The sequence below is a fragment of the Falco peregrinus genome, chromosome 9 (assembly GCF_023634155.1).
Source record: "Falco peregrinus isolate bFalPer1 chromosome 9, bFalPer1.pri, whole genome shotgun sequence".
NCBI lineage: Eukaryota > Metazoa > Chordata > Aves > Falconiformes > Falconidae > Falco > Falco peregrinus.
The window spans coordinates 27594278-27604784 of record NC_073729.1 but is presented as its reverse complement, the minus strand read 5'-3'; the positions used below and the strand labels follow the sequence as shown (position 1 = coordinate 27604784).

The following is a 10507-nucleotide window of genomic DNA, read 5'->3' as shown; positions in this document are numbered from 1 at the left end:
GCTGGGCATGGAGTTTGCAGAGGTTTCTCAGAAAACCCCTTGGGCTGCACAGTCAGACATGGGACTTGCCACACTTTGGGCATTAGTCATTTAAAAAAAAAAAAAAAAAAAAAAAGAGCCCTGTAGCTGCTTCACCACTAAGCCTGACAGAGAAGTGGGTAGTGCTGTTACCCACTTCAGCTGAGTCTTGTGTTAGTTTTGCGAATGAGAGCACTGACACATGAGTACAGTACCTGCAGGACAGAGCTTCTAACCAAAGCAGGATGCTGGCTGAACTCCAGGACATGCAGTTGTTCTTTGCTTATTACACTGAATGTACAGCTATATTATCAAAATTGTACATCTGAGTAAGACTTTGCTAGCTCAAGTGAAACGTTTTGCTCGGTTCTTACTTGTTTTTTCCAAGAGGCTGTGTGATCTTTTCAGACACTGATTCAGAAATGAGTGTTCATGTCCTACCGGTTGCATTAGTCACATGGAGCAGAGGACACACTCTCAGCGAAGCACACAGCTCCCGCAAGCTGGCTTGAGCCTGCTCCTTCAGAAGGGCAACTCGTGCTGTTTCAGGATACGAGGGGAGCCACAGAACTGGAAGGACAATTGCTGGGAATGTTTCACAGGGAACACGGTACATCACCAACCACGTAGAAGGCCTTGAGCTTTTCAGAGCTTTCCAACTGCCCTGCCCCTGCCCTGCAGACAGTACCGTCTACAACTTGCTCAACGCTCCTGGTTGCAGGGCAGTGTTATTGCAGGATTGCTCACCCAGTCGTGGGTTTCTGCCCATGAGTGCTATCTGCGTGTGAAACCAACCGGGTTTGTTTTTTCCTACCTCGGTTGATAAGAGCCAACAGATGTCAGTGTAGCCTGAATAACAAGTGTCCGTGCTGCCGCTCAGGGCTCTGCTTCTGCAGAAACATCCCTCGGTGGGAGTTTCCCCATCAGAGGACTGCAGCATGCCTGGGAGAGGGGAGAATGGCGCCAAGAACAGGATCAGTGTGTTGGGGGAGGCTGGAGAGGCTCTCACGGCTAAAAATACCCACCCAAGTATTTTTAAAAATAGATTCAGGGTCCTTATAAACAGACAGACTTTTCTTGACGGAACAAGACCACTCATGTATGCTGTGCATTATCCTTGAAAACCTGCTCTGTTTGTGCAGGGAGTCCCACGCCGACCCTGGCACGCTAAAGGTGCCGCAATGGTCTCCATGGCAAACGCATGGGTTATCGGCCGGAGGGGAAGTGGGAAGTATCTGCAGCCTGTAGGAAAAGCAGTTAAGAAATGGAAATCAGCTGCTTCATCGAAGTATTGCTTTGCTGTTTTCACAAGTGCAACCCCAGTGGCTTTTTAGCCCAGCTCAAGGCACCTCTTACACAGCAGGTTAATGCTAGATATGTGTACAAAGCCCAGTAAAATCAGTGGCATTGGGAGGGTCACCTGGGCGAGAGAGTTCTGAATGGAAGGGATTTGACAATGATCTTTATTCTTTTTCCACCTGAAGCCATAAATGCGTTTTCAGGTGACAGCTCTAGGACCCAGAAAGCCACTGTAGGAATCCTCACAAATGGTCTTTAGTGGGTAAAAAAAAAAAAAAAAAAGGGGGGGGGGGGGATATTTTTATATATTCCTGAAGGAAAATGGGGGCATAATGCTGAAATCCAAGATGGTCGAGGGGAAAGGTAGCAAGTTTTATTGTATTCAACAGAGTGAAAAGTTTGTACTTTGGAGTTTGGCTGGTGAGACTGGCTGGTTCTGTGCCCAGCGCAGCCTACCTGTCAGGGAGCAGCGTCTGCAGAGCACAGGCTGCCGTTACTACTAAGGGCACTTACATAAGCGCCTCCAGGAATTTGCCGAGAGGAATGGACCCAGGAGCAAAGTCACAATGTAATTTATACCCACCGCGTCGGTTTGAACCCATAATGCAGTACTCCCAGATACAGACATCCAAGCCCCACTGCCACCTCTGAATGCCCTTCTCCTTTCCACGGCCAGTCTTTTATCCCTCGCTGTGCTGTCAGGACCAGAGAGAAGACAAACGCTGGATGAGGCAATGAAAGATCTCATGGGAATTGCCTTGGGATAACTAGCATAAAACTAATCAGGATATTAATAAGTTGGATGCTTATCTATTCAGCTACACACTATACACAGTGCAGTGCACAGCTTTGCTCCTGGCGTCCAGGACTTCACCCTGTGGTTTATGGGAACCAGAGATGGACTGGAAGGCTGTCAGTCGGAGCTGACATTCCGACCAGGATGTTGTCCCCTCCCACAGCCATATCTATACACTCCGGTCTCGCCACATGAAGACTTTGCCCTCTCTATACATGGAACGGACCTGAATATCTTCCTTGATGAAGGAGGTTCAGCCTATGTCCTCAGGAGCCCGGGGTGGGAAGCTGAAAGCTGCTGTGCAGTCACAACAATGCTGCCTTTGTTGACCAGGTCTTCAGAACGCTTTCCCATGGCTAGAAGCACTAATACCTTTGTCTTTTTATATCTGAAATACAATTAAAATGTAGCTAATTCTACTCATCGTGCCTTAACTGTGTATCATGATGTTTATTTTACAGATGAACTGGCTTTTAAGTTAAGAAACAGAACAAGTCCACCAAGGGTGGCTTTGTGTTTATAGGTACCAGGAACTCTGGGCTTTCACACCTTCTGAGAGAAGACAAGAAGTCAACAGTTTAGATGGATACTTAAACAAGGATTTAGGAATCAAAGACTGAAATTAGGCACTTTGTCACTCTTTTAAATCTAGACTTCAGTGTAGGAAACTCAAGAATGACAGAAAACTAAGTACTGACCTGAAGCAAAGGACGAAAAGCAGAAAGCAGATAGAACCTGCTTTAGCCAAAACTAATGGGAAACACTCGCTGTCTGTAGCGGGTGTTCAATCACACAGGCACTGAACAAACTCCACAAACGTAGATCCCTCTGCTGGTATCTTAAAAGCCGTGTTTTGCAATTGGGTGGCACGATTTATTTTTCAGGGGTGCTCAGCACCCTTTGTTGCTGCAACCGCACTTTGAACAGCAATCGCAGAGCCCATCCAAAAAACTGACTCCTTTACTTGAGATGCCTTTAACAGAGGTGCCAGGCTCCAGCCTCCTACACTGGAAAAGCTGAGCTGGAAGAGGACTGCCTGCGGGAGGGCAGCACCAGGAGCTCAGCAGCGGGTCCCACGCACCCGTGTTTTGCCACAAGAAGGAAACGTTGCATGTATAGATCACTTACAGTAACCAGGGTGGGAGTTTGAGTTCAATCAATTATTTTCCCTCCCAAGGTACAAATAAATGCAAATTTTACTCATTTACATTTCTCCTGCTGACATATTTCCTGGTGTTGATCCAAGCTGTTTTGCTTATGTGCCCATGTCTCTTCTTTTAATGCTGCAGTCTCACAGTTATTGCCTCTCTTCCTCGGTATTTTTTGCATTCCCAGATGGCCCACTCTGCTTTCTAACCTCTCCACTGTTTTTTTCCCCTTGCTGCAGATGGTAGAAACAACAGAATAAAAATATAGAGAGATATGCACCCCAGTGCTTGGGGAAGGACAACTATTCCCTGCCCTCCCTGCTGGGAGTCAGGAAGAGGCAGGGTCTTCAGTCATCCCCCCTCGGCTTGGCTGCTGGAGAGACGGGAGTGAGAGAGGGGATGTCTGGTGCAGCCACAGGACCACCACAGGCTCAGCGCCCCAGCAAGCCCTCCGATGCCCCCGACCTGAACAACCCCTCTGGGGCTGGCACAGCCATGCCTTGTTGCAGCAGGCGGCTGGGCTGTACAAGCTCTCAGTTTGGAGACACAGACGTTTGTTTCTTGCGGTGTTTGTCACTCAAGGAGTTTGAATGAAGCTGAAGGCATCACCATGAGCTGCACAGTTTGGTGTGCACGGGCAGAGTGGGTACATAGCCTGTGCCTGTGGATATGACCAGTGCCCTTCAGAAACATACTCTTTAACTGCATTTTGCAAAACCCACTTAATCTGTGCTTTTTAAACCTGAATCTGTCCCACAGCATGAATGCTCCAAGTACAACACGGATGAAGAATACTCATACAGGGCACAAGATGGCTGGATCTTCGAGGTAATTTTCCCTGCTATCTTTGAAACTGCACGTGATTTCACAAAGCTGACAGTCTGTGTCATGCACTCTCTACCCAGGTGAAATATGTGACCTTATCCTTGTGTGGGTGTTTCACTAAAACTGGTGTAAGCTGGGAAACTGACAAACCACACCCCTGATGTTAACAGCTGGAATCTGAGTAACTACAGCTATGCTGTAACTATAGGGAGGGCCATAGGCAGGACTATACCAGGATGTGAAATTTTGGATTTCCTGAAACAAGTAATTGCAAAGCTCTATGAGTTATTCTAGGCATTTAGAATAATAGGATGAGGGAAAACCTATCTTCCACTTTGAAATCTTACTTTGTTTTCAGATTTCTCCTTCAGATTTAACCTGGGAGAGGATGGCCGTCATGGTGCAGACAGGCTCAGTGTGCTCTGCAGACCTTGTCACCTGCACTGGAAAGGTTGTCAGAGCAACAAACTCAAGATGGGCTGTTCTTAAACTTGTCTTGCTGTGAACTGCACCAGCAGGAAAACTCTGCCTGTCTACCTGCAGAGCCAGGGAAACAAATTCATAGACTGAATGCTGCTGTTTAGTTTCTCATTTTACCTTTTTGATTTGATTGGATGTGTTTTCTTCATAGCCCTCAAGAGTTCCCTTTCCTTTTGGAGGTGGCACATTGACAGACGCCCATAACCTAGCTTCAGAGAACTATCCTGTCTGTAAGTATTAGCTTCCTCTTGCCAGTGCCTCTCCAAAAAGCACAGAAAGAAAAAGAAAACGGCTATTAATAATTTTCTAGGTTGACCTTTACATTTTCTTGGTATATTACATTCTCAGGGTGTGTTCATCAGAAGAACGAACTCTCAGTCCCAGAGGAAAAGGCATTACAGCAGTGGAGACAGAGCGTGAGTCATGTGGGCATCTCAAGCCTGATGTGAGATGGATTAATTCCTGCAACAGGCAGCAACTGCTGCTGGAGTTTGGGCTCATAGTGATGTGTAAAGTGAACTTGTCTGTTGTGTAATGATTTAATTTCTACACTTACTAACTGCTGTAAAAGCCAGGCAGCTGGGTATTGATTAGGTGCTTTGACTGGTACATAGGCAATGCAATAAATGGCAAGAAGCAGGTGTTCTCTCCCTTTGCACAAGTGATGTCTTTCTCCAGGAAGAGCCTCACTGACTTTCCACAGGATAGCTTGCAGGAGTAAGAGGTAAGAATCTGGCCATCAGTTACCAGACCTGACTGCGAGTCCAACAGAAATAAATTTATTGAAATACCTATCAGCCTTCCAACTAGGGATGCACACACGCAGCACCTCCGTACAGAATAGATGCAGGTCTTTCTGGGCATGTTCCCACTGTGAGGCATTTGCTCGTGTCTGCCTGAGCCCAAACTCACAAACCATTTAAACACATTTCCTGAACTTTGTTCTGGCATCTCCACTTGCCGTTGCTAATTGTTCCTGGAACCACTGTGGGAGCAGGATGCCAGGGAGCCTGTCTGCAGAGAAACCCGAGCTCCCTCCCACAGGACCGGGCGCGGGGTGAGCCCCAGTGGGACGCCGCAGCCAGCACCACGCTGCCTTCCAGCAGGACCCGGGGTGCTGAGCCTCCTCTGCTTCAGCAGGAAGCCAAGTGGGTTGATTTAAGGCCAGGTCCCAAGGCCAGGAGTAACAAAAGGAACAAAACCAAGAGCTGGCTAGCTCACCTGGTTACCAGTGACCTCCATGGGCAGCTCCTACCCCACCAAAGCGATCCTGCTGAGTCCTGAACAGAAACACTCCACGGATTCACCCAGGGTTTGAGGTGCTCAGCCTTCTGGGTGGTGTTAGAGAGGGAAGAGAGGGTCCCTGCAGCCCCCCCAACAAACCTGTCCTGCTGACGCATAGGTGCAGGTTTTGAAGAAGGCGCTCGCTTTCTCACTCACCATGGGGAGGCACCGAAAGGAGAAACTGAGGTTTCAGTGAGAACCACCCAGGCTGTTCGCAGGAGCCAGGCTACAGCACAGGCAGCCGGCTGGGGAGCCGTGATTCCAGAGCGCAGGATGTGGCCAGGCCCCAGAGAGCATTAGTCGAGTTGTGGCTGCTCAGCGCTGGCCGGAGGAGCGCGAACTACAGCATGGCAGAGCTGGCAGCGCGGGCACAGGGCGTGCTGCCCGAGGGGCACCCCTACCCCAGCACTGCCCCCCCAGCCGGGTGAACCCACCGAGGGAGGGGGCGAAACTGAAGTCTGGGGTAACAAGGCTGATGTGGCGCCTCCGGAGGGGAGGGGCAGAGCAGCTCCAGCGTTCACTTCTTCACTGGATGATGGTGTTGGTAGACAGTAACAAGAAACCACTGACAAACACAGTGTGCGCGGCAGGAAGAAAAACCGGGGCGCGAAATGGCGCATGTCCCAGCGCCCCGTCCTTGTCTCCGGGGGCTGCGGCGGTGGCGGAGCTCGGCCGCCCCGCTCACACCGGACAGGAGCTCCCCCCGCCCGCCGCAGCATCCCCTCCCGGCCGGGCCCGCGGCGGGGGGTGACGCGGTGACAGGCCGACCCGGCGTTAGCTGAGGGGGCTGGGGGCTGCGCACGGGCGGAACGGAGCGGACCGACGGCTCGCCCGCCTCGCCCAGCCCGTGCCGTTCCTGCGGGGCCGGGCGGCCCGCTGGCTCCCCGGCGGGACAGGGTCGAGCCGAGCCCCCGCCCGGCCCGGCCGCGGCGGCGCCGGCACCTCCCCCCCGCGGGGACGGGCGGGGGCGGCGAGGGGGGCGGCGGCCGTTGCCCCCCCGTCACCGCCGGGAGGCTGCGGCGGGGGCCGCTTTCCAGAGAATACGGTAAACATGTCCGCATCACGTGTGGCCGGCGGCCGCGGCGCGGGGGACCGGCCGAGGGGAGGGGCGGGACGGGGCAGCGCGCTCCGCAGCCCCGGCCGAGCGGGGCCACTTTAAGAGGCCGCCGGGCGCAGCCGCCTCGCCCTGCCCGGCCCGGCCGAGAGCATGCCCGCGGCGCCGTAGGGCGGGCGGCTCCGGCACCATGGGGCTGTGCTACAGCCTGCGCTCCCGCCTGGCCGCCGCGCACCCCTCCGCGCCCTACGGCGGCCGCGGCGAGGCGGACATCCCCTCCTCGGCGGCCGCGGCGGGGGAGCACGGCGACCCGCAGGTGCGGCACCGGCTGCGGCAGGACCTGGTGGCCAAGGAGCGGGCGGACAAGAAGCGGAGCAAGAGCATCGACAAGACGCTGAAGGCGGAGAAGCGGGAGTACAAGCAGACGCACCGGCTGCTGCTGCTGGGTGAGCGCGGGCGGGCGGGCGCGGCCCGGCAGCCGCTGTCAGCCCCGGTGCCGGCGCCGGTGCCCCGCGCTGCCGGAGTGGGCGGTGGCCGCGGCTGGGCCGGGGCGGGGCGCGCGTCACGTGGGCGGCCGGGCGGTGCCGCGGGGCGGGGGTCGGCGGGGGCCGGCCGGGGTGCGGGGCCGCGCTGGGGCGCGGGCGGCCGGCGGGGGGCCGCGCCGTGCTGCGGGGCCGCGCCGGGGTGCCGTTGCGGCGGGGGCTCGGCGCGGGGCTGCGCTATCGTGCCCGGCCCGCGGGCGCTGGCAGCCTCCGCTCCGCTTGCGGGTGCCCGCGGGGGCCCGGGCAGGTGCCGCCCCGCCCCGGCTGGCGGCGGGCACAGAGCCCCCACCGGCCCGCGGAGGCGCAGCCTAGCGACCCGGCGCGGCGCCCCTGTAAGGGGGGACCCCACGTTTCTCTGTGCGCCTTCGTGGGTTTTGCTGCTGCCTTCGCCCCGCGGACAGAGGCTGGGGCGGGCGGGCCGGGGCCCGCGGGGGATGCGCGGCGCTTGCTCCCGTCCCGCCGGCAGCCCCTGGAAAGGCACCTTCGCGTTACCTGCCCGTGCGGTGCCTGAACCGCTGCGGTGCCACCCGTACCCCAGCAGACATCCGCAGACATGCACTGACCTGTGTCAGGGTTTGGAGGTGGCTCCGTGCCCCCATTCCCCGGCGGGCTGCGGGGGAGCCCGCACTGCCCCGCACACCTGCACGGCTGAGCTCTGACCACCTTACAGTAACAGCGAACATTTCCAAATGCCCGCAGGTAACTGAAGAGCCTCCCGAGCCACGCGTGGCACCGGGTGTGAGGAACGGCAGGACTTGGCCCCGACCTTTTCAGCCTGCTTGTAGCCTTTAAGAGGAGCAGCACTTTAAGGAGCTTTAGAAAACAATATCGGATGTAGTTTCCTGAGTTGTAGTGGTAAAAGTTTTTATTCTAGACGTACAGCTTGTTTTGATGTGGCTGCAGCTCTACCGCTGTCTGTTCGTGAAGGTGTGTTTTCCTCTTGTGACATGGAAGTTGAGCATCACTTGTGCAAGGACTAAAGCTCACGTGCTGGGAGTGCATTGTAAGAATTTAACCAACGTGGCTTTCCTTTCAAGCACAGGTTATGCTTTTTTGTATTAAAAAAAAAAAAGTTATTTTATGGTTAGTAGGGGGGTTTTTTTGGTTGTAGTTTGTTGGTTTTTTTTTTAAAAAAAGAGTATGTAGAGTTTGAAGGAGCTGTGAGAACTGGTTTTTCTTTGTAGATTAAATAATTAGGAAAAAAACCACCAGTAGGGCTAATTTTGATGTTAATCTGCAAGCCTTTAAGCCATAAAGGCTATCTGATAGGGTTCTGTGTTTGTAGTAGGCAGTATTTCAGTTGCCTGGTTTTTAATATTGCTTCTAACGTGTTGTGCCGCAGAACCGTTTCTGGCAGAAATGACACGAAACATTGGGTGGTTAAACAACATATCTTAGCAGTTGGAAATTATCTCTGGTGAAGGCAACAGAGAGAGCATTCTTTGTCGAAGGACTGATTTATAAATCTGATGGATATGAGTCAGTGTTATGTTGGCAGTGGTTTATTATATTTCAGCCTGGACTTGAATAGCAGGAAGTCACTTTTTGGCCCTCTTGTAAATCTGGGGATGATTGAGAGACCCATTTCCCTGCTCCTTGCACAGGGATTGTCATTTTTCCAGTTAGCTTCCTTCCCTTGCCGCTTCTCCCCTGCATCTCATGCCCACTGTTACTTGGTGAATTTTCTATTTCTCAACTGTTGTAAAAGGTTCAGGGTATGTTTGGTTAGACTTTATGTACATCTGCAGATATTGCTGCCCCAGCTGAGCATCTCTGTGCTGAGACTTCGCCTGATGCTTATGGATTGCATGTACAAATAATGTAGGACAGGAATATTGAATGAGGGGGGCAGGAGCATCTAGCTGGGATTTAAAGCTGCACCTGAGTCTTCCAAGGAATGGAGTTAGGGTGGGGGGAAAAAAAAAAAAGACTGAAGAAGTGCAAGGCCAGGGATATCTCCTTGCTTGGGGCTGAAGGCTCCGTGGCAGGAGCTACTCATGGTTTCTTACTTACACTCCCAACGTTTTAGGCTGATGGGCTCCTGTGGGAGTGTGTCGCTGGCATGGACAGCAAAGGACAGCACAGGTGGCTGCTCTTGGAGGGTAACAAAACTTAAATGAAAGCTGCACTGATGCTTCAGGGCTGGGCTGTCCCTAAGACAGGATTATTTTCAGCATACAGCTGCATTAGCTCATATGCTTCCAGGGGCTGCAAAGCTGTGTTGCAAATCTAGAGTGTTTTCTCCTGTCATGTGCTTGGCTGTGCAGAACACAGGGAGTGTGCAAAGGCACAGGTGGCCGTGCCTGCATGTGTTTTGATGCCGTAGTGTGTGTATAACATACTTCACAGCCATATGCTCTACTCTGTTGCTCAGGGTATCCCTCAGGTTAGTGCTCTCTAGCACAACTGATACTTACCTGCTGATGTTTCAGTTCCTTTTTTGGAAGACGTTACTCCCTTTGAGGGCTCAGGGATGTGCAGTGCATGGGTGTAGTTACTCAGTGGATATCTGTATGTCCTGTCAATTTTAGGTTTTTTTCACCATTTTTTTCAGTCCTTTCGCATCACTGCGGGTGTTTAATGTGGATTCCCGATTCCTGAAGCCTCTCTTAAATTCAGTAGAGCAATGATCTTACATCTGCTCTGTTTTTGAAGCCATAACCTGACTTTTTGCTTGCACTAGAGTATTTTTACTGCTTTTGTGCAGTAGTTTTTGTGAAAGGAAAATGCACAATCAGGTGTAATCTCGTTGGATTTTAGTGTACCGTACAAGGCACAACTTAAGGATGACAATTGTTATGTTGGCAACATATTACGAGTTTAAGGTTACTGCTGGGTATTGGAAGGTGACTTTTCAGTGCATGGGGGTGTTTTTTTGTTTGAGAACAATCCTGGCTTTAAAATTAATAATGTGTGCTTATGGGGGAAAGGATTCTAAACTCTTGCCATAAAACAGTTGCATTCTGTGTGTGCTTTCTCACTAGTGACAGTAGTGTGGGTCTTCCTCTCTCTTTTTTTTTTTTTTTTTTTAAGACTTGAAAGTATAATTCAGCTTCAGTTG

General features: G+C 52.4%; 1 protein-coding gene across 1 annotated transcript in view; it reads left to right on the top strand.

The window, feature by feature from the left end:
• Positions 1–7032: 7032 nt before the first annotated feature.
• GNAS (GNAS complex locus) overlaps positions 7033–10507 on the top strand; it is a 158513-nt gene continuing 155038 nt past the window's right edge. The window contains exon 1 of the mRNA XM_055813806.1: positions 7033–7350. Coding sequence (XP_055669781.1) covers positions 7095–7350 — 256 coding nt within the window. The 5' untranslated portion in view covers positions 7033–7094. The remainder of the gene's footprint in view (positions 7351–10507) is intronic.